This window comes from Microtus ochrogaster, unplaced genomic scaffold (genome assembly GCF_000317375.1).
Source record: "Microtus ochrogaster isolate Prairie Vole_2 unplaced genomic scaffold, MicOch1.0 UNK103, whole genome shotgun sequence".
NCBI lineage: Eukaryota > Metazoa > Chordata > Mammalia > Rodentia > Cricetidae > Microtus > Microtus ochrogaster.
The window spans coordinates 1,030,492-1,053,845 of record NW_004949201.1 but is presented as its reverse complement, the minus strand read 5'-3'; the positions used below and the strand labels follow the sequence as shown (position 1 = coordinate 1,053,845).

General features: G+C 51.9%; 1 protein-coding gene across 1 annotated transcript in view; it reads left to right on the top strand.

The window, feature by feature from the left end:
- Positions 1 to 23,354, top strand: part of Fcgbp (Fc fragment of IgG binding protein) — a 75,908-nt gene that overhangs the window by 12,171 nt on the left and 40,383 nt on the right. Inside the window, exons 6-19 of the mRNA XM_026778069.1 lie at positions 424 to 991; positions 2,162 to 2,754; positions 5,443 to 6,028; positions 6,121 to 6,320; positions 7,479 to 7,620; positions 8,527 to 8,864; positions 9,394 to 9,967; positions 10,267 to 10,883; positions 11,369 to 11,915; positions 12,528 to 13,099; positions 13,433 to 14,006; positions 17,551 to 17,750; positions 20,330 to 20,713; positions 22,760 to 23,031. Coding sequence (XP_026633870.1) covers positions 424 to 991; positions 2,162 to 2,754; positions 5,443 to 6,028; positions 6,121 to 6,320; positions 7,479 to 7,620; positions 8,527 to 8,864; positions 9,394 to 9,967; positions 10,267 to 10,883; positions 11,369 to 11,915; positions 12,528 to 13,099; positions 13,433 to 14,006; positions 17,551 to 17,750; positions 20,330 to 20,713; positions 22,760 to 23,031 — 6,167 coding nt within the window. The remainder of the gene's footprint in view (positions 1 to 423; positions 992 to 2,161; positions 2,755 to 5,442; positions 6,029 to 6,120; positions 6,321 to 7,478; positions 7,621 to 8,526; positions 8,865 to 9,393; positions 9,968 to 10,266; positions 10,884 to 11,368; positions 11,916 to 12,527; positions 13,100 to 13,432; positions 14,007 to 17,550; positions 17,751 to 20,329; positions 20,714 to 22,759; positions 23,032 to 23,354) is intronic.

Genomic DNA, 23,354 nt, shown 5'->3' with positions numbered 1-23,354 from the left:
ATTGGCTCCATAGTAACTGGAATATGAAGAGAGGTTTGTTCACATCTCAGTGAACCAGACAGCAAAGAGAGAGGTCAGTGGGCTAGATCCTGCCAAACCTTCCTCCCAGCTTTGTCCTTCTCCAAGCTCAGCCCACTTCTTAAAGGTTCCAAAGTCTCCTAATACAGCGCCATCAACTATGGGTGGCATTTAAACATGTGAGCCCATGGGGACATTCTCAAGCGAGTACCAGGGAGACAGGTGGGACAGGACTGGAAAGGCAGGAGAGATCTGGATCCCAGTGGAGAGGATAAGGATGTGTTAGGCAGAGGGAGTAGTGGTTGTGAAGCCCTGAGGCAGAACCCAGGAGGGTGGGGTGACTGGAGCCAGCTGAGTGAAAACGTGGACACATTGACCTGCTGCTCTGCCCAAATCTCTGCACAGGTGGACGGCATCCTTCAGTACCTGCCCTTCCAGGCTGCAGATGGGAAAATTGAGGTGTTCCGCCAGGGCAATGATGCTGTCATACGCACAGACTTTGGCTTGACCGTTACCTTCAATTGGGATGCTCGTGTGACTGCCAAGGTGCCCAGCAGCTACGCCAAGGCTGTGTGTGGGCTCTGTGGGAACTTCAATGGGGACCCAGATGATGATCTGGCTCTGAAGGACGGAGGCCAAGCCAACAGCACTCTGGACTTTGGAAATAGCTGGCAGGAGGAGATAATCCCTGGGTGTGGAGCAACTAATCCTGGTGACTGTTCCCAACTAGATTCACTTGTGGCCGAGCAACAACAAAGCAAAAAGGAATGTGGGATCCTTACTGATTCTTCGGGTCCCTTCAGGGAGTGTCACAAGTTGCTGAACCCGCAGGGTGCATTACGTGACTGTGTCTATGACCTCTGCCTGCTGCCCGGTCAGTCTAAGCCACTGTGTGATGCTCTGGCTGCGTATGCTGCTGCATGCCAGGCTGCTGGGGGCACTGTGCATCCCTGGAGGAGCGAGGAACTTTGCCGTGAGTACCAAGAGTGGCAACCTGGGATTGGGTCTGATGTTTGTTCATTAATATACAAGTAGCATTGCTTAATCCTTTGGATGTCTGGTGAGGGAGGGATTGTTTATACCTTGGAAGAGTACCAACTTGTAGTTACATGCCAACACTCCATGACAACCAGGAAGTCACAACAGCATACAGTGACACTGGTGACTGAAAATTTATGGTGACCCCAAGTCAGATGGAGCCTGGACCCTCTGCATTTCTCCTTGGTCCCATCTCACCATTTAACCCACATACATCTCTCTGCTTCAGATGTGGGTGCAGGAAGGGCAGGCAAGCAGTTTTGCTTGTCTTTCGCGGAGATTTGGAAAGCCACGTACACATATCCAGAGTTTTAAACTTTGCTTGGGTAAGCCCTGTACTGCACATGTTTTAACTGTGCACATAAACACAGCTCGACTAGTTTCAGCATGAGGCCAAGCTGTGTAGATGGTGCCAGGTTCCCTGCCCTTGGAGGGAAATTTGAACTCTGCGAGTGGAACATGCCCCTCTAGCTGCTTCATCTGAAGAGTAGATAATTGCAAGCATCAAAACTCCCAGAAAGTGGTAATCTTTGACTTTTAAGAACCTTTCGTTGTGGGAAAAGTTGAACCTACCACAAAGCATGCTAGGACAGTGGATCCTTTATGTCCATCATCCATTCCACAAAGATCAACATGGTATTGTCATTTAAAACTGCTATTACGGCCGTGTGTGTGTGTGTGTGTGTGTGTGTGTGCGCGTGTGTGCTGCTGGAGAATGGTAGAATGCTTTGCTTGACTATCAAAGGTTCTGAGTTAAAAGAAAATGCAAGGAACAGGAGGAGTGGTGGGCGGGAGGGAGAATGGTGAGAAAGAAAGACAATATCCACAGATGCACTGTGTAAATTACATGTGTGTACATGTTTAAAACATGCATTGCACCAAATTTATACCAAACCTGAAGAGCCGTTAGAGATGATCACAAATCTCACTAGGTATTAGAAACAAATATTAATTGATAGGAACAATTCAGTCGTTCTCCTGGCCCCATTAAAAATACAGGCATCTTGCAGCTGGGTAACTTGCTTGCATGTATAAACATGTATACGGGGGGGCATCCACTGTGTCCTATGAAAGAGTTATTGATTATGATGACCTCTCCCTGCAGCACCGACCTGCCCACCTAACAGTCACTATGAGCAATGTTCCTATGGATGCCCAATATCCTGTGGAGACCTGAAAGTGTCCCAAGGCTGTGGCTCAGAATGCCAAGAGAGCTGTGTTTGTGATGACGGCTTTGCCCTCAGTGGTGAGTCTTGTGTGCCTCTGGCCTCCTGCGGCTGTGTACACCAGGGCAACTACTACCCATCAGGAGAAACCTTCTACCCTGGACCCGGATGCGACTCTCTTTGCCACTGCCACGAAGGTGGTGTGGTTTCTTGTAAGCCCTCATCCTGTGGCTCACATGAGACTTGCCAGCCGTCCAATGGAGTCCTGGGCTGTGTGCCTGCGGGGACTACCACCTGCCAGGCATCAGGAGATCCTCATTACGTCACCTATGATGGCCAGCGCTTTGACTTCATGGGTACCTGTGTGTATGTGCTAACACAAACTTGTGGAACCCTGCCCGGCCTAGACCAGTTCACCGTCCTGCAGGAGAATGAGCCCTGGGGCAATGGGTATGCTAGTGCCACTAAGGCGATCACGGTCCTGGTAGCCAACCACACCCTGCGACTGGAGCAGAGTCGGTGGAAGGTCCAGGTGAGAGCGGGAGCCGGGGATGGGAGGAGGATCCCTTAGAGCCCCGTGTGGGCAGCACAAGGAGAGCATGCAAGACCCCTGGAGAAAATGGGAAATGGGGGTCCCAATTAGAGGAAGTATTGGTAGAAAGTCCAGAGCGAGGCCAGGCACTGGGACCTTTCCCCATATGGCTACAGCTCTTCTGCCTCATCCTACTGGCTCTTTCCTCATCTCCCCTGTCCTCCATCTTCCTTCAGTGCGGTGCCTGCCCCAGGCGACAGAACATGGTACAATCACACAGAAGAGAGTTCAAACAGGCCAGTCTGTGACCCTGTCATCTAGGGCTGTAGGCAGAGACACACACTCCTTTTAGCCTTGTGGACTTGGAGGCAACATAATTTGCTTCCTTTTTTTTTTTTTTTTTTTATTTTCAAGACAGGGTTTCTCTGTAGCTTTTGGTTCCTGTCCTGGAACTAGCTCTTGTAGACCAGGCTGGCTTCGAACTCCCAGAGATCCGCCTGCCTCTGCCTCCCGAGTGCTGGGATTAAAGGCGTGCGCCACCACCGCCCAGCTTCCTTTTTAAGAGGGAGAGTTCCCACCACTGTCCCGAGGTCCCTGAGAGAATTTAGTGTTAGTTTTTTTGTTTGTTTTTTTTTTTTTCTGTTGCAGAGGCCTGAAAGAGCTGCTTAAGGGAGGAGATACTCATTGTCGTTCAGGGTTTCCGAGAGTTTAGTGCATGTTTGTCTGTCCCTGAGCTTGAGAAAGACATAATGGCCGTGCAGACATGTGGGGGAGGAGAGCTGCGTACAGGACCCAGCAGAGGGAGAAATGAAAGGACCAGGGGCAGGATGCCATGAAGTCCTGCCTCCAATGACCTACATCCTTCAGCTAGGTCCTACCTTCTAGAATTTCCAGAACCTCCCAAAATAGTGCCTCTGGCTGGGAGCCAAATAACATGATCCTTGCAGAGATCGTTCACGCAACAGTGAACAGAATCCATGAACTAGACCCTTGATACATGCTTTTCTGAATAGGAAGAACTGGATCTCACACGGAGACCAGCATTTGAGATACATGGGAGTATCCCCCGCTGACATGCAGCACACAGCTGTTGTTCTGGTAGCACTAGGTAGAAGAGCTGTCGCATGCCCTGGGCATGGGCTACAGAGTGGAGCATCTTCCCTAAGGAGCCCCAAGCTCTCAGATTAGCACCTGACAAGTAAGCAGCTCCAGACACGTGGGGGCAGTCTCTGTCCTTTATTCGCATCTCACCAAACCCTGGCATCCCCGTGACTGTCCCTCACTGCAGAGGAGAAACTGAGCCCAGACGTTAAATGACTTGTCCTTATTCATGGACAGCCTGCTAGGGAGGAATGGCTGTTGATGTCTAGGACACTCTAGACATGCCTGAGCATGTCTTTCCCCTGCCCCCTCCCTGACTCCTCACAGCTCTGTAAACCCAGTGTGCAGGGTGTGTGTGTGAGGACAGGCACATATGTGGTGACCGGGTGTGCACCTCCAGGCCTGGCTGGAACCAGAGCCCTCAGGCGATCTTCAGGTGAGGGATGGAGCCTGACTGCATCCAGTCACAGGGACAGGAGCAACTCTGAGTGCTCTTGACTGTCCACTTGCAAACACGGCCCCGGCCATGGGAGGGGCTCCCTGGGGTGCAGTCCACAGCCCAAGCCTTCGCACACTTTGTGTATCAGAGTCCCTAGATGACACTCTGCAGACAAAGCGCCCGATCCCCCTAGACAGACAGGAAGCAGAAACACAGGTGAATCCCTGCCCAAGGGCTCAGAGGGGTAAAGGGTGCGCTGAGCTTCAGACCAGCGTGAGCCTCCAGGCTCAGTCACCATGTCACCTGGTAAGGAAGGATCCCCTCACCCAGGCTGGTGAGGTCACTACCCCTCTGAGACCTGTAACAGTTCCCTGGTGGCTGCTGTGACAAAATGCCACAAGTTTGCTGACTTAAAATAACACACTTACATTCTCACCATTCTAGATGTCAAAAGTCCAGAATCAAGGCAGCAGCAAGGCCACGCTCCTCTAGAGGCGGAAGGGGGACCTTCTTGCTCCTCTAGCTTTGGGTGGCTCAGCTGTCCCTTTGCTTGGAGTGTCCTCAACATCCACGTCTCTGTCTGGATCTTCCCTCTTCCCATGCCCCTGTCTTCCCTCTCCCGCCCCTCCTCTTCTTTTCTCTTCTCTTCTCCCTTCATAGGACACTTGTCGGTCCAGCCTAATCTAGAATTATCTCACTTCAAGACAGTAACTCTAATTACACCTGCTGATCTTTCTTCAAATATGGTTGCTTTCTGAGGTTCTTGGCAGACGTATCTCTTTATTTATGTATGTCTCTGCGAGTACGCCCGTGTGCTGTGGGTGACTGCAGAGGACAGAGAGGGGCGTTAGGTCCACTGGAGCTGGACTGACAGGAGTTGTGAGCTGCTCGATGTGGGTGCTGAGGCTTGAACCCTGGTCCTCCGATAGAGTAGCAATAAACGTTCTTAACTGCTGGGTGGACTTACCTTTTGGAAACCACCTTTCCATCCACTACAAGACACTATTACTATATATATATAGTTTACAAATATGGAAACTGAGGCCTAGAGAAATGAGATCACACAGGATTTCAGTGTTAGGCAGGAACATTTAGGGACAGCTGCCTCAAAGTGTGTCCTCTGAAGCTTGGCATTCTCTCTCTCCCAGGTGGACGGTGTGGACATGAAGCTCCCAGTGGATCTGGATGGGGGCAAGATCCGTGTCTCCCAGCACGGGTCTGATGTTGTGATTGAAACTGATTTTGGCCTGCGTGTGCTCTATGACCTCATGTACTACGTGCAGGTCACTATCCCATCCAACTACTACCAGCAGATGTGTGGTCTGTGTGGAGATTACAACGGGGACCCCAAGGATGACTTCCAGAAGCCAAATGGCTCACTGGCATCCGACCCCACTGACTTCGGGAACTCTTGGGAGGAAGTTGTGCCTGACTCCCCCTGTGCGCCAGTGACTCCTCCCTGCACAGGGGACAGCTGTGGCACTGGCTGTAGCCCTGAGTTGGAGGACAAGTATTATGGGGTGGAGTTCTGCGGGCTGCTCACCAGCACCTCGGGGCCACTGGCTGCCTGCCACAAGCTGATAGACCCCAAGGGTCTCTTGGAAGACTGTGTCTTTGATCTCTGCCAGAGTGAGGGGAACCTGAGCATTCTCTGCAACAACATCCATGCCTATGTGAGCGCCTGCCAGGCAGCTGGAGGGCAAGTGGAACCGTGGAGGACCGAAACTTTCTGTCGTGAGTTACAGGACATGGAGGAGTAGGGAACAGGGAGGCTGGGGCAGAAAAGGAGTAGAATCCCCACCCCACCCTGCATTTTCTCCTTGCAGCATTGGAGTGCCCCCCTCACAGCCACTATGAGGTCTGTGCAGACACCTGCTCCCTGGGCTGCTGGGCTCTCAGTGCCCCGCCCAAGTGCCCAGAAGTGTGTGCTGAGGGCTGTGAATGTGACTCCGGCTTCCTGTACAATGGAAAAGCCTGTGTGCCCGTCCAGGAATGTGGCTGCTACCACAATGGGGTTTACTATGAGGTAAGAATCCATCCATCTGTTCAGAACCCAGGGCATCTTCCTGGACACCCCCTCCTGCTGCTCGTTAGCACTGTAGCCTTTCCACCCTGCAGCCTCTTTAGCACCTCTCTGCTCACCTCTGTTCCCTATCATCCCCCGTCCTCCCCCACCCCCGCAGCCCTACTTTGATCCATGTTGTCCTTTCCCAGTCCCCACTTTTGCTTCCTTTGCTATACCCTCCCCATGACTGTGGAGAGATCTTTTGAAATATGATCATGGGTCCTGACGTTTTAAATCCTTCACTGCCTCCCCAGATCAAGACTTAACTTTGAATCCCAGATCTGAGCAGAGGTGTTCTTCCAGGTCTGGAGGCTGAGATTTTGTTTGTGACACCAGGTGCTCACTCCCTCTGCTTTCCCTGTTGTTTCCCACAAGGGCCCTCTGACTTGAGTGTGTGTTTGCTTAAGTCCGGCTCCTTTGCAGGAGTTAGGGCTCCTGGGAGCAGATGTTGTACATGCTGTTATCATGAACACATCTTATCATGTACATATGTCACACACACACACACACACGCACGCACACACGTGTGCACACATACACATGTATATATAGCCTGCCTTCATATTATGGAAATTCTCAAATGTGCATTTGTTGAGAGAACACTGGTTCGAATCACTACATTCCTGTTCATCACTTGGCTTCAAAACCGAGCTCCCCGCAAGCCTAGCTTCATCTTTCCTCACCTTCCCAAAGCAGCCTGCATTGCTGAAGAGCTCCTTCTCCGGTCCCAGTTCTTCCTTGGACTGGTCCTGTGTCTAGCTGTCACTTACAGGTGAAGAAGCTGAGGCACAAAGAAGCTAAGCAGGGTTGTGCAGTCGTCCAGCTCAGGAACAGCGGAGCTCCGGAACCTTTGCTCTGGCTCCTTAACTCCGCTCCTCCTGAGCAGCGATGATCAATTAAGTGCACACTGTGGAATGAATGGGCAACTACACGGATAGTGAATGAGCAGCTGGATGAGCTGGGCCTCGCGGTCACCTGCGCCTCAGCTTCACTGACCACGGACCACGCTGCAGAGTCGCCACTTTGTTATCCCAGTGCTCTCTTTGCCTGGGATGCTGGGCATGCCGGAGGGAGTCCACACCCCTCTGGTTACTGATGGCATGCTCTCTGTCCCCACAGCCAGAGGAGTCGGTTCTCATTGAAAGTTGCCAGCAGCAGTGTGTGTGCCATTCAGGAGAAGGCATGGTGTGCAAGAATCACAGCTGCAATCCAGGACAGGTGTGCGAGCCTTCCGGAGGCATCCTGACCTGCGTCACCAAAGGTGCTGTACAGTAGAGCCGGGCTGATGTGGGGGGACACAGGACAGGGCTGAGGGAGACATGACTTCATGGTGAGAGGTGCAAAGACCTGTGGGTTGAGGTGTCAGACTTTGGGAGGGGATTCCAGGAGCCAAGGGCAGAAGTTACCCAGTCTGGGTGTCAAGGAACCTTAAGGGATTTAAGATTGCAGGACCCTCAGGGCAAGATTTTGATGGTGGAGATCTGCACAGGGACATCACTGGAGAAGGTGCCCTGCAGCCACTGGGTGGCAGAGGATCCTGCAGGGTGGAGATGCAGGAGTAAACCCCACCCCACCCCCTGGAGTACTGGAGAAATCAGCTGGAAGCAGCCACCTAGTGCTTCCAGGCGACCAGCTAGAGAGCCAGGGTCCCATCGGTCACAGCAGAGCAGGTTGTCAGGACAGGGGGCCTCTCTCCCCACAGACTCCATAGAGCCCTCTGCTGTCAAGGCTTCCAGGCTGATTTCAAACAGGCAACAAGACAGAGGAGCGAGCGTGAAGGCTGGATGCCTGGGCACCAAGCTGGAGTCGCAGAGAGAGGGGCACTAGTGGAGGCTTGGGAGGGGCAGGCCTTGAGGACAAGCCCCAGAAGTGAGATCCTGGCGCTCGATGGAACACCCAGGAATGGAGTTTCGCACTGTGGGATATCCAAACCCAGAGACTTAACGTGAGGACCATAGGCATAACATATGAAATTTCTGGACTCCTAGTGCTGGCTTCTCAGGGTCTGGTCTTACACAGCAACTTCAGGGCCTAGGGCTCAGGTATCAGGACACTGGTCACACCTGCATCAACAGGCAAGAGCTGGTGTCCCTAGCAGAGCCCTAGGGGGATGCTGGGAGCAGCCATGCTTGTGGCAAGCCTCAGTGTTTCTCTCCTCTCCCCACAGACCCATGCCACAATGTCACTTGCCGGCCTCAGGAGACCTGCAAGGATCAAGGTGGTCAGGCCGTGTGTGTGCCCAACTATAATTCCACATGTTGGCTGTGGGGTGACCCTCACTACCACTCCTTCGATGGCTGGAACTTTGACTTCATGGGCACCTGCAGCTACCTGCTGGCAGGAACTGCCTGTCCTGGGGTCAGTGCCGAGGGCCTGACTCCCTTCACTGTCACAACCAAGAATGAGAACCGGGGCAACCCGGCTGTGTCCTATGTGAGACTGGTCACTGTGACTACCTACAATACCAACATCACCATCCACAAGAACGAGATTGGCAAAGTTCGGGTATGTTAAAGATGATGATCCCAGGAACACCCAGGCGCATGAGGCCAAATGAACCCTGGTGTAACTAACAGCAATTAGGAGCTGGAAAGTCTGTTTTCACATAGACATGGAACCACATGGGGGAAATTACAAGAGAGGGCAGCCCTTTCCTGGGAATTAAGCGTAGCCCTCTTGCTAACATTCACAGTAGATTCATGATGTTGGCCTTCATGTAGACCAGTGATTTTCTCCCTTCTTACTGCTGTGACACATTCATACAGTCCCTGAAGGGGTGGTGACCCCAACCATAAAATTATTTTTGTTGCTACTTCATAACTGTAATTTTGATACTGTTATGAATCATAATGTGAATATCTGTGTTTTCCGATGGGCTTAGGCGACCCTGTGGAAAGGTCGTTGGACCCCCAATGGGGTGGGCCTAGATTCGATCCCAGACACATTTCTGGGGAAGGAAACATCTAGAACAGAGACTCAGAGAGAAGAAGAGAGGGAAAGGAAATTGACCCCACTGGTCTCCCTCTCTCTCCAGGTGAATGGAGTTCTGATGGTCTTGCCTGTCTACCTGGCTGGTGGACGGGTTTCAGTGGTCCACGGGGGCTTCAAGGCTATTCTGGTGACAGACTTCGGGCTTCAGGTCACCTATGACTGGAACATGAGGGTAGAGGTCACACTGCCCAGTAGCTACCATGATGCAGTGTGTGGGCTCTGTGGAAACATGGACAAAAACCCCCAAAATGACCAAGTCTTCCCTAACGGCACAATGGCACCCTCAATACCCACCTGGGGTGGCAGCTGGCAGATTCCAGGGTGGGACCCTCTTTGCTGGAATGAATGTCAGGGTTCCTGTCCAGTGTGCCCAGAGAACAAATTGGAGGAGTATGAGAGCCCTGGCTACTGTGGACCTCTGGCTCCTGGTGCAGGGGGCCCCTTTGCCAACTGCCACGCGCATGTGCCTCCTGAGAACTTCTTCAAGGGCTGCGTGCTGGATGTCTGCATGGGCGGTCAAGTCAAAGACATTCTATGCCAGTCACTGGCTGCCTATGCTGCTGCCTGCCAGGCTGCTGGCATCCAAATAAAGGACTGGAGGACTCAGGCTGGCTGTGGTGAGTGGTGGGGACCAGGGCAAGGGCTGGGCTGGCTCCACTCCCACCCTTTGGGTCTTTCTGCTGGCTTCTGTTTGTCGCTGTCTCCTGGCTGTCTCTGTGTGTCCCCAGTTCATCATCTCTGTCTGCTTCTTATGCCATCTGCTTTACTTTGTCTCGGCTTCCCTCCCTGACTGTGTCACTGGATCTGATAGTCTCCCTGTCCCCTTCTGTCTCTGCTGATGACTCTTGCCACTCCGTGCCCAGAGGCCACTCCAACACCATTCCTCATTTCTCTCCCGCCCTTCTTCCACCCACAGAGATGTCCTGCCCTGACAACAGCCACTACGAGCTCTGTGGCCCACCCTGCCCAGCCAGCTGCCCATCCCCTGCACGCCACACAACCCCAGCTGCATGTGGCGGGCCCTGTGTGGAGGGGTGCCAGTGTGACCAGGGCTTTGTGCTGAGTGCTGGGCAGTGCGTTCCCCTGGACAGTGGCTGTGGCTGCTGGGTCAATGGCACATACCATGAAGCAGGCACCGAGTTTTGGACTGATGCCAGCTGCTCTGAGAGGTGCCGCTGCGAACCTGGAAGTGAATCTCTGAATTGCACGTCTGCCAGCTGTGGGCTGGGTGAGGAGTGTGCTTTGTTGCCCTCTGGCCAGCTCGGCTGCCAACCAGCAAGCATAGCTGAGTGCCAAGCCTGGGGCGATCCCCATTACATCACCCTCGATGGGCACCGGTTTGACTTCCAAGGCACCTGCGAGTACCTGCTGAGCGCACCCTGCCAGACGCCACCTGCAGGGACTGAATACTTCAATGTCACTGTGGTCAATGAGCACAGGGGCAGCCAGGCGGTCAGCTACACCCGCAGTGTCACTCTGAATATCTACGGCCTCAGCCTGACCCTTAGTGCCAGCTGGCCAAGGCAGCTACAGGTGAGTGGGCTGTGGGACACGAAGCCTCTGCTGGACAGGAGAGATGAGGGATAGACCATTCTCAGCTTGGCAGGACCATGATGCTGGGTTCAGCCTACACTGTGAGACCAGGAAGGCTGGAAGTAAAGGCTTCCCCAGACTCAGCCTTCCGTTATTCCTTTGTAAGGAGGAGTGTTGAAAGTACCTGCTTCGTGGTAGCACAGAGAACCAGAGACATGGTCTGATGGGGTGGTTCACTTTTATTAACTCAGCTTTTAGAGACTGTGGTAGGAGGGTTGCAGAGACTTCTAGAAGCCTAGCCTACACTAGTCTTTCCTTGTTACAGGAGGCAACAAACAATATAAACAAAAACAAAAAGAGTCCATGACTCCACGTGTCTTTACTCTTAAAAGAGTAGGGGCAGTAACCTACTTTGAATCCCTTATCTTATAAGTGGTGGAAACGTGCAAAACCTTCGGCGCCTCTCACCTCTCTCCGCCCTGTAGGTGAACGGAGAGTTCGTTGCTCTGCCCTTCTACCTGGATGAGCGACTGAGCATTTACCTAAGTGGAGCAGATGTAGTGGTGAAAACCGCAGCAGGGCTCTCCCTGACTTTCGATGGCAACAGTTTTGTACGCCTGCACGTGCCTGCAGCCTATGCAGGCGCCCTCTGTGGCTTGTGTGGGAACTACAACAAAAATCCCAATGATGACCTGACAGCTGTAGATGGAAAACCTGAGGGCTGGAAGGTGGGCGGAGCCCCAGGCTGTGACGACCAATGCGAGTCTGAGCCTTGCCCAGAGACCTGCACACCTAAAGAACAGGAATCCTTTAGTGGCCCCAACGCCTGCGGCATCATCTCAGACCCTGCAGGTCCACTAGCACCCTGCCACAGCCTCCTGCCACCCACGCAGTACTTCGAGGCTTGCTTGCTGGATGCCTGTCAAGCTGAGGGCCATCCAGGAGGTCTCTGTCCTGCCGTGGCCACCTATGTGGCAGCTTGTCAGGCTGCTGGAGCCCAACTTGGAGAGTGGAGAAAGCCAGACTTCTGTCGTGAGTACTGACCCTTGCAGCTCCACACAGACAGGGTCTCCCCCAACTCTTTCCAGGGGCTCTAAGACAAGAGCCCTGTTGTTCCAGTGAAGCTCAAGGCCCAGCTCCTCCACCTCCTGTCAGAGATACATCCTGGCACTGATACTGAAAACCACCAGTGGGGTAGGGAAGGACCCAGCTACACACTCAAAGACACACAGCCTGGGTGCAGACCACTCTGGAAGGGACATTTTGCTAGTGGACTTGGATATGACCAGTGACAGTTACTCAGCAAGGAGTGCGCGTCAGAGGCCAAGGGAGCTATGCCCAGTCGGAAGCCCCTGGACCATCTCCCACACTGGACCACTGCCACACACACAAGAGTAGTCAGAGAGCCCAGTGAGACCCTACACTGCCTGCCACACACCGGTCAGACGTCAGACCCCTCAGCTGGAATCAGGACCTGTCCTAGGCAGATCCAAGCAGACTGAGTCAGGAGGTGGGGGCAGCACATTCAGACAGATCTGCTGAGTCAGGGGCACCCTGTCTATGGCACCCAATCACATACTCACTGGCAGGGTCAGTGCTGCCACCACTGCCTCTGCCTGACTCTCCCTTGCTCTGTCCCCACAGCCCTCCAGTGTCCTGACAACAGTCATTACCAGCTCTGTGGTGACTCCTGCCCTGTGAGCTGCCCAAGCCTCTTGGCTCCAGAGGGCTGTGAAACCACCTGCCGGGAAGGCTGTGCCTGTGATTCTGGCTTTGTGCTCAGTGGTGACACCTGCGTGCCCGTGGGCCAGTGTGGCTGCCTCTACAATGGACGCTACTACCAGCTGGGTGCCACATTCTACCCAGGCCCTGAGTGCGAGCGGCTCTGTGAGTGTGGGGCAGATGGGCAGGTCACCTGCAAGGAAGGCTCAGACTGCAAGCCCTATGAGGAGTGCCGGATAGAGAACGGTGTTCAGGCCTGTTATCCCTCTGGTTGTGGCCAATGCCTGGCCAATGGGGGCATCCATTATGTCACTCTTGATGGACGGGTGTATGATCTTCATGGCTCCTGCTCCTACGTCTTGGCCAGTGTCTGTGACCCGAAACCTGGAGATGAGGAGTTCTCCATTGTGCTTGAGAAGAACTTGGCAGGTGAACCCCAGCGAGTGGTGGTTACCGTGGCAGGCCATGTTGTGGCCCTGGCTCATGGCCCACAGGTGAGTAGACACAAACCTTTCCAGAGTTCTGGTAGGGACAGGACCCCACCTTAGTCTCAACCTCTAGAGTTTCAGTAGAGCTTGGAGAGTTCCAAAGTATGGGAACAGCACAGCCCTACCCTGACAGTTCTGGGTTTGTGGGTGAAAGTTTCCACCTCAGAGTCTATTGTAGTCATGGCCCCATCCTGGGAGTTCAACAGGACCTGATTTTAGCCCCAAAGGGACTTAGTTCTTCAAAGAAGATCTGAGACAGACAACGCTCTGTGCAGGAAATTGAGGACGTGTCTTAAACTGAGTTGCTGTCCCCTCATCCTAACTGACCCTTCCACCCAGGTGACAGTGGATGACGAAGCTGTGGTCCTGCCCGTAACTGTAGACCGTGTGACCGTGACTGCTGAAGGCCGGAATATGATTCTGCAGACCAAGAATGGGCTGAAGGTTCTCTTCGACGGCGATGCCCATGTCCTCATGTCCATCCCTAGTTCCTTCCGTGGGCAGATCTGTGGCCTCTGTGGGAACTTCAATGGGAACTGGAGTGACGACTTTGTGTTGCCCAATGGAGACTTAGCCCCCAGTACTGAGGCCTTTGCAGAAGCCTGGCGAGCTCCAGGCTCCTCCCCAGACTGTGGTGAGGGCTGTGGGGACCAAGGCTGTCCTGTGTGCTTGGCAGAGGAGACAAAAGAATATGAGAAAAACGAAGCCTGTGGGAAGATGCAGGATGCCAAAGGCCCCTTCGCAGCCTGCCACCAGGTTCTGAGTCCCTTGGAATACTTCCGCCAATGTGTGTATGACATGTGTGCCAATAAGGGCAACAAAACATACCTCTGTCAAAGCCTGGCAGCCTATACCGCAGCCTGTCAGGCAGCTGGTGCAACCGTGCAGCCCTGGAGGACAGAAGACTTCTGCCGTGAGTGTCTGGGGACCCTTCTTCGAACCTTCTGGGCTATGGAGAAATCCCTGCCTGTGACAGGGCCTCCTCCAGCCCTGCCTCAGCATCCTCTGTGGCTTTCCCCTTTACTTCTGACCCGGGGTCTCAGACTCTAGTCAAGAGTCCACTCTCCCCAGAGCTCACACCCACCTCTTCCCAGGGCTGTTTTCAGCTTTCTGCAGTGACCTGGAAGGGAGTTGGATGGATTGAGAGCCCACAAGAGTCCTGAGCTGTGGCTCACTGACCCCTCCCTCAGACACGGTGGCAACCGATAGACCCCCAATCCTGGACCACACACCTCTTTCCAGTTTGCAGGACAGGGACAAGCCATGCCAGACTCTGCATGACAAGGCTGATGTTTGTTTCATGGCAGAGTCATTTCTCCTCAGTCTCCTGAGGGCAGGAACAAACACAGTGCCATCAACCCCTCCACAGCATAGCAACTGTCCCAGTGATAACACTAGACACCATCTCCAGCTCTGGACTTCCATGGCCTCCTGGGTTATTTCCTGGTGATCCTTAAATCTGAGTACAGCATTTTATGCCAAACCCGATCTTTCTTCTCTATCCCAGTGCCCATCCGATGACAGTCACACCACTCTGATATTGCTTAGGTAGAGCCCAGAGTTATGCCTATCTTTCTACTCTCCTTGCTTCAAGCCTCGGCCTATGACTCCCCATCCCATTCAAGCCTGTATCTGATGTTCTCAACCAGCCACCAGCCATGGCCATCGAGCTGTCGATCCCACTGGACACATGCTCTTTAGCACAGGGTCCTCAGCACTGTGTCCCCTGCAGCACTGTGGTAGGTTTTGTGCTGTGGCAAATGCTTGAAAGCAACCATTTTTGAGGATTTACATCGGCTCAAGGTGTCAGCCATTTGTGTTCAGCATGACTGAATGCACGCTTGAGCCTGAGGTAGGATGGGGTTATGGCAGAAGCAGACAGAGGTGACGAGACAGCACAGAGATCAAAGCAGGGAGCAGGCAACAGATATTCTTGAAAGGCTCAGTCTAGCTGATAAACTTTCTTCAACCAAACCCAACCTCCACAAATCTCTATTATTCCTCAGTAACACATAAAACCACATATCCATCAGTGGACTGGCCATTGATAAGGTCAGACATTTGTGACTCAAGTACCAGTCAATCACTAGACCACCAAGAAGACCAAGTCTTCAGTGTATGAGTCTTTGGGGGAACAGTTTATCTCCAAACATTCTACCCCTGATACCAGCAGACTCATATCCATGTCATAACTAAAACTGTGTCATCTCCAAAACTCCCCAAAGTCTTTATAGTTCCCACATTGCTTAAATGTCCGAATCCAGAGTCTAAACAAGACTCAATGTAGACCCTTAGATGTGAGCCTCTGCAAGCAAACAAACAAAATACAATTACACATTTCCAAAATCCATTGGTATAATGGGGTGCACATTCCTGTACTAAAAAGGAAGATTGGACACTTATAAGGGAAAGATGGAACCAAAGTAAGATCAAAACCTAGTAGGGGAAATATTGACACGGTGTGAGCTCCAAAGAGTGTGGGAGCCCCTAGTCTATAGGCCTTGTCAGCTACAGGCCTCATGGCTTCTGTCTTCTTCTTCTTCTTCTTCTTCTTCTTCTTCTTCTTCCTCTTCCTCTTCCTCTTCCTCTTCCTCTTCCTCTTCTTCTTCTTCTTCTTCTTCTCGTTCCTCCTTCTTTCTCTTCATTTTTTAGTTTTTTAAGGCAGGGTTTCTCTATAGCTCTGGCTGTCCTGGAACTCATTCTGTAGACCATCCTGGCCTCAAACTCAGAGATCTGCCTGCCTCTGCTTCCTGAGTGCCTCTACTCCTGCCCAGTTTTCTCTCGTACTTCTTGCCTGCTGTTTTCCTCCACATGCCCCACATCCCTGCTTTCTCTAACTCCCTGGCATCTTCAGCTTCACCCTCATAGCTCTTGCGTCACCCGCTCAGGGGTCCACATACAGATCCCATCCTCGCTACCCATGGCCTGGCCTCTCAAGGATATTTTTTAAATCTGGGTGGAAGCCACTGGCCCCCGTTACTCTGGCACTCCATGTTTTCACAAACTCACCTCCATGCAGATGACTTCAGTGTCTATCACCAGCTCAGACAGATGTTCGGAGTGCCTGGGAGGGTGAGCGTAGTGAAATTAACTCTGGGTAAACAAGCATCCAGGTGGCCCTGAGTGAATAAGGTGTCCCAGCTGCTCTCTTTCCTCAAGGGAAAGGTCTTTCAAGTTCACACTTCCCCTTTTCAGATTATGATAGCCCGGTCTTGATGACTCCCGGACATCCTCAGATCATGATCCTTGTTCACCAAGTTCAATGTTCCTGGCTTCATTCTAGAACCTCTGATCTTATTAGAAACCATCTGTCAAAATACTTATGCTCTGATTTTGTTCTCGATACTGACTATAAACCTGACAAAACCGGCCAGGAGCACTATGCTATAGGCGGAAGGCTCTGCAGCCTTGGTATGTCCTCTGTCAGGTGGAGCTTTCTGCCCAACACCTCTCAAACATACTATCTGTTCTGAGCTCACACCAGAATTCCTATGAACTCCACTCACAGGGCTCCAGGTTTCTCTAGCCCACTTCTCCAAACACCTCCCATGTGAGTCACATTGCCAGAGTCGCAACATCAGCCTTACATCTCCTTAACAATTTTTGTGTTAGTTCCTCATGGCCATGAGAAGTACCTGGACATCTGAAGAGGAGGGTGGCTTTGCTCTGGTTTGTGGGCTCACAGGTTTCTGTGTGGGGTGACTTGTCTGTCAAGGGGGCCTGTGCTGAGGCTGATCATGGAAGAGAGGGCATGACCTGTTGACTGAGGTTTCTGTCCTACCCAGTTCCCGCAGTCGTTAAATCCCAAAGAAATCACACGGAGGTCTACATTAATTATAAACTGATTAGCTAGTATCTCAGGCTTCTTATTAACTCTTATAAATGATATTAGTCTATAATACTTGTCTGTGTTAGCCAGATGGCATGGTACCGGTATCGGTGAGGCAGTCACATCTTGCTTGCTCTGTGTCTGGCTTCCTCTGTGTCTGGATGACAACTTCAGACTGAATCTTTCTCTTCCCAGAATTCTCCTTGCCCCACCTCTACTTCCTGCCTGGCTACTGGCCAATCAGCGTTTATTTAAACTACAAGTGACAGGGTAGAGATCATGGTCCCACAGCAATGACCAGCAGAGTTGCCCATTTCATGGTAGCCAAGAATCAGAAAGAAAAGGAAAACCAGAGACAAGATAGAACCCTAGTAAACTACATACAACTAAGTATGCGTCTCGCCAAAGGCTGTCGAGTCTGCGGGCACGCTGTGCACATCATGAATCCATTGACTAGGTCAGAGGCCTACAGCAGCTGGAGACCCACTCCTTTTTCTGTGAATGAGGAGAGGGGGCACCTCACATCCAGATTTCAATAATCACTCATCCCAGACCTAAGATTCAGTAGATGCAGGTCATCAGCATGCTACAGCACATGTGACCCCCCCCTTGCCTCCTCTCCCTACAGCTCTCCAGTGTCCTGCCCACAGCCACTACTCTGTCTGCACCAGCTCCTGCAAGGGCTCCTGCGCTGCTCTCGCTGGCCTCACCCAATGCAGCACTCGCTGCTTTGAAGGATGTGAGTGTGATGATCACTTCCTGCTCTCCCAGGGTGTGTGTGTTCCTGCCCAACAATGCGGCTGCACCTACAATGGCCACTATATGCCGGTGAGCAGGGACTCCAAGCAGGCAGTGCGGGTGGAGAAGCTGGAGGGCTGTTCAGAGTTACTGTGCTCTGGGTCTCTGTTCAAGGACAGGACATGGGGGGGGGCATCACCTTTCCCCAGCTGTGTCTGCTGTACTGAGTCACCCCAGACTGAGCAGGTCAAAGCAAGAGAACTTAATTCCCCACAGTTCTGGAGCCCAAGAGTCAAGGGTCAGGCTCACTGCACTAAAGTCAATGCGATGGAAGGCTGACACTGTCTTAAGAGGTTCTGGAGGAAAATCGACTCCTTGTTCTCCCACCCTCTGGTGGCTTTGGTCATTCCTGGGCTTGGCCACACCACTCCAGCATCTGCCATCACTTCTCTGGGTGACCTGACCTCTCCCTGACACGGGATTCCCCACCTAGACAATCAGGATAATTCTCCATCTAAACAACATTAATCACACCGCAAACACACATTTCCATTTAAGGTAGCATGCTTGGTCCCGGGAATTGGGAATTGCTATCTTTTGGTGTGGGAGCATTCCTCCACTACCCTTCCCTCTCTGAACTTCTTCACCTGCAGAATGGTTGGGTCAGCATCCTGGCTCCATACACATTTGATGCTCAGGACAGTTGGTACCCAGTGAGCACAGGATCATCCTCCCGTACATCACATTCAGCGAGAATAGAATCTATAGCAGTGCAGTGGGTGGCTCAGCTGCCAACATTCACCAGTGTGATCTGGGAGTTAATAGTTAATTTATCCTTGCTGATGCTTCTCGAAAGCTCCTTGTGTGGCCAAGTTTGTTTGAAATGTTAATTCATCTTTAATCGTAGCAGTCCAGCAAGACAGATATGCTGGCTGTTCCTCCCATTTTACAGAGACTCTGCCTAGACAATGTCTGCCATTTGCCAAGGGAGCCAAACTCTTCTTCCTTCGGGTCTTACTGTTTCCTGGCAGTTGTCCAGGGTCCCCTAGGTTAGCTCGGCAGCCTCCCAGTGCTCTCACAATCAGCTGTGCACCCCAGCCCAGTGCTGATCCCCTTCTTTTACCTTCTAGCTTATTCCAGAGCATCTACCTGCACCTCCTAATCTCACATTTAAAAATAAGGAAATTTATTTATGACAGACGATAATTATCAAAACCAGGAAAGTAATGTTGACTCCACACTGTTATCTAATCTGTAGATTTTAACCATAGTTCACCAGCTGTTCCAGTAAAGTCGGCTACAGCAGTTACTTCTCTCTGGGTCTGATGACCTCACCAGAGAGTGAAAGGAGGTAGAAGAGAAACTGTCTGCAGAGCCTAGGACCAGAGTCGGGGCTCTGAGAGCCAAGGGAGCCTGAGAGGGGCATGGAGAAGGAGCAGCTGGTGAGGGATGAGACACAGGGGAGGTCGATGTGTGACTGGGGTGAGTCCTGCAGGGGCCACCATGCAGACACGCACAAAGCTGAAATCAGAGTCTTTACTGTCAGCCGCATCTGCATTGGGGAACTTGTCTAAATCATGCAGCCCGAGTCTTGCAGTCCTTTGTCTCTTTTGTGTACTAAAACCACATCCTGGTTGTCACACTTTAACAAGAAGCAGAACTGTGGAAGCCAGAAAGCAAGGTCAGTACATTTAGGGAATTTTCTGGAACTATGGACCAGGACTTCAATGGATTAGGTCTTTGTTTCCATTTTGGCAGGTTTCAGGGCCTACATGCTAGGTTCTAAGGTCAGAATGGTTTCTCTTACATGGGGGCTTGTTACACACGGGAATGCATGCATCTGTGCTATCACTACCTGTACCCTGTGGGGGTGCACTGCCCACCCTTACACATATAGTTAGCTCCTACAGCGTTACAGATCACGTCTAATGGGTCACTTGGGCCCGTTTTATTTGGTTCTTATAGCCATGTGTTTCCAGTCTGAGCCAAGGATTCTGCTCTCTCCTCATTTAGCTTTTGGGTGTTATACTCACTTGATGGGTCCCGTGACATTTGCTTGGTTTCTAGGCTCATGAATTTACTCTGTCACTGTAAGAAAACAGCTAATGCAAGCTACTTCATGGAGGAAATGGGCTTATAAAGCTCACCGTTTTGGAGGCTAGAAGTCTTTAGAGCACTCGTGATGCAGGCGCTCATGAAGCCCCCTCTGCATGAGGCCATGGCAGGAGCGTGTGTCTGCCTCTGTCAAGGTGTAGCCGCTCCCTAGCCTTTAAAGGACACCACGTGTCAATCCTGGGAGTTCTACTTTGGTGACTCTATTAATCTAATCACCCCGCGGAGTCCTCACTTCTAAAAATGAAGTTTCCAATCTCTTCATACATGCCACTTTGAGGAATAAACTCCTGAATGGGTTCAGGTAGACAAGCCATATTCAAGCCATAACAAATAGCCTAGAGTCGGTAACATTATCGCCATGTGGTCTCTCATTCTCCGGTTGGCCTAACTCCGGCTTGTTCCCACAATAACTGGGCACAATCTGAGGCAGAGACAGAGTGGTGACCGGATGAATTGCCTGACCTCTGAGGGCCATTGAGACTACCGTTGGGGAGAGGACACACAGCATCTCTTGCCCGTGTGAATGCACACCATCCACCCCTTTCTGTGCACAGGTGAACTCCTCACTGTTGACCTCAGACTGCAGCCAGCTCTGTTGCTGCTCCGGAAGCACCGGCCTGTCATGCCACCCAACCAGCTGCCCATCTGGCCAAGTCTGTAAGCTCCAAGACGGAGTCCGGAGCTGCCAGCCTGCCCAAGGTGTTTGCTCCATCACTGTGGGGGCCAACCTCACCACCTTCGATGGGGCTTACAATGCCATCAGCTCCCCTGGTGTCTATGAGGTTTCTTCTCTCTGCCCGGGAATCCAGAAGCCTGTGCCCTGGTATCGTGTGGTTGCTGATGTCCAGTCTTGTGATGGCAATGACAAGATCGTGGACAAAGTCCACATCTTCTTCCAGGATGGACTTGTGACTGTGACCCAAAACAACGGCGTGTGGGTAAGCCTGGGCACAGAGGGCACAGACGTCTTCCCTGGGCTTTCCTTCTTCCTATCACGGTATCCTTCATCCTGGCTATCCAGTGGTTTTGTGGTGTTTCCCTCATCTAGGTCTCTGCACTTTTTCTGGATTTGTACCTGTCTCCAGAGGTCAGCCTGGGCCCCTCTCCTTGGCCTGAGTTCTTACGCTAAGTAACAGCATAGCTTTGTTGTTGGTCTTAATCAAGCCTCTGCTGGTTACCAGTGGCAGGAAACAAACACAAACTGCCCTGGGGGAAATGAATGGACTGGGTCCATATCTGGGAAACCCCAGCTACCCTGTCAGTTCACACCTTTAGGTTTCAGACTTGCTGACCAATTGTTCAGCTTCATTCCCGGAGAGCAAAGATGACCAGCGTCTGCCTCAGGCCTGTAGTCTGCCACCTTTGCTACCTTAGTACAAAATGATCTAACGAAAGTCCCTGTGATGCATCTCACGAGGCTGGTGTATGCCATGTGCCCAATACTGGAATTAGTCAATGAGATCTGAAGCATAGCATGCTATAATTGGCCAGGCTGGGGTCACATATCAGGATTCCCCCTGAGCCATTCTCAGAGATGCGCCATGATTCCCTCAAAGGACACGGCATATAGTTATGCTAATAACTAAAAAAGATCACAGTGAAAAGTACATGAGGCCAAACCAGCAAGAGGAAGGAGCCACCTAGTACAATCCTATAGACCCAGTCACTCGCTCCCAAGGGTCCCCTACTGGAATCACGGAGTCCTTAAATCCCCCAACAACAGTCATGACAAAGCCTGGGAAGTATCTTCAGGGAAGTTCAGATAAGCATCACTTCAAGTTTCCAGCGATGCTGGTTACATTGGCACTGTCTGCCTGTCATGGACAAAAATGGCTCCCACTGTTACCATCATGAGAGAGCAGTCCAGATCACCACTTCCTGCCAGTACCTAGACCACAGCCTGACAGCCTGGAGGTACCAGGAAATCCTGACTTTTGTGAATAAGCTCAGCCTTCTCAAGGCACCATGCTGGGTCTCTGAAACGACTCCACCAATTCTTACTGCAGAGTTTGTAGCCAGCAAGACTGTCCATCGGCTGCATCTCTGTGTGTCCTCTGCTGCAGTCATCCCTTGTTCCCCTCCTGGCTTCCAGCGTCTGCACCTACTCATTCTTTGACCCTTTCTCCCTCCCTCCCGTCACCCTTCTGTTTTCCGAGATCTGTCTGTCTTTCCTACCTATGTACCTACCTTCGCGGTTCCATGAGGGAGAGATTCAAGGGATTAACATTTGAGAAAGAGTGGGAACATCTCTTTCCAAAGAGTTTCACCGGGGAATCTAACATAAGAAAACTTAACCCCTCTGGGAGAACAAACAGACGCTGGGAGACAGTCACAAGGCTGCTGAGTCTGCAGCCTCTGACAAGAAACTGGAATTTTCCCGCATGGTTATTACACTGCCGGGATCGTCACCTTCATTCAGACACAAGCCCAGAACAGGAGCTGATGTGGTTGCATTTGCTGGAGACCCAGTTACCTGCAGACAACCCGGAGGGTTGTTCCCTTTGAACATTGTGATTTAATATTTCACATCTGGATTTCCTGGTTTGCTTCTCTGTCTGGTACAGAATGTTTTACCCCAGACCTTGGAAAGTTGTGGAGAAACTTTGATCCATGCCCCACTCCTCCTCTTTCTATCCTAATCAATGTATCAGAAAGATATCCTCCCAAAACTCGTAAGTTGCTATTGGGCAGGTGAAATGGTTTAGTGAGGAAACGAGCCACCAAGCCTAATGGGACCTGAATTTGATCCCTGGAACCCACAACTAACTCCCAACTGACCTCCACGTTTGTATCAGGGCATGAGCGTACACATTAATTAATTTTATATCAGAGCAGCATAAACATGCACAGCTCCAGCTGTCTTCCCACCTGTCCATCCCTCATGTACGGCTCCTCTCTAGGCCCCACCCCTTCCCGCGCCTGCCCGTCCCTTCGCTCTTCTGTCACTCAGGTCTCACTTCTCCATCTCCCCTCCCCCACACCAGGTGAACGGTCTCCGAGTGGATCTCCCAGCTAGCGTGTTAACATCTGTGTCTGTGAAGAGGCTCCCTGATGGCTCCATGCTGGTCCACCAGGAGGGAGGGGTCCAGGTCCGGCTTGGAATAGATGGGCATCTGGATGTGATGGTCGGTGATGACCATGCGGGCATCCTGTGTGGGGCCTGTGGAAACTTCGATGGGGACCAGACCAATGATAAGTTTGGCTCTCAGGAGAACACATCAATGGAGAAGTGGGAAGCACAGGACTTCTCCCCATGGTGAGGCTGGAGAGTGGACGCCAGACTTTAGGGGACTGGGGGAGGAGGCAGTGTGGGCGGGTGGGTACTTAGTCTGCAGCATGAAGTGCCAAGTGTCTGTCTCTTGCAGTTCCAGCTGATCAGTCAGCACTGGCAATGGACACTTCAAGAGCTGCATCTTCCAGAAGCTACAGTGATTGAAGGATGCCCTGTGTGTCCCTTCCCTGTCCCTCCCCCTTGCTGAGCCACTGAGGCCACATCTGAAAGCATTGAGTAAATGTCTTGACCCAAGCTGTGTGCCAGTGTGTCTGCCTCCTGCTGTCTCCCCAGCTTCCTCCCCACAG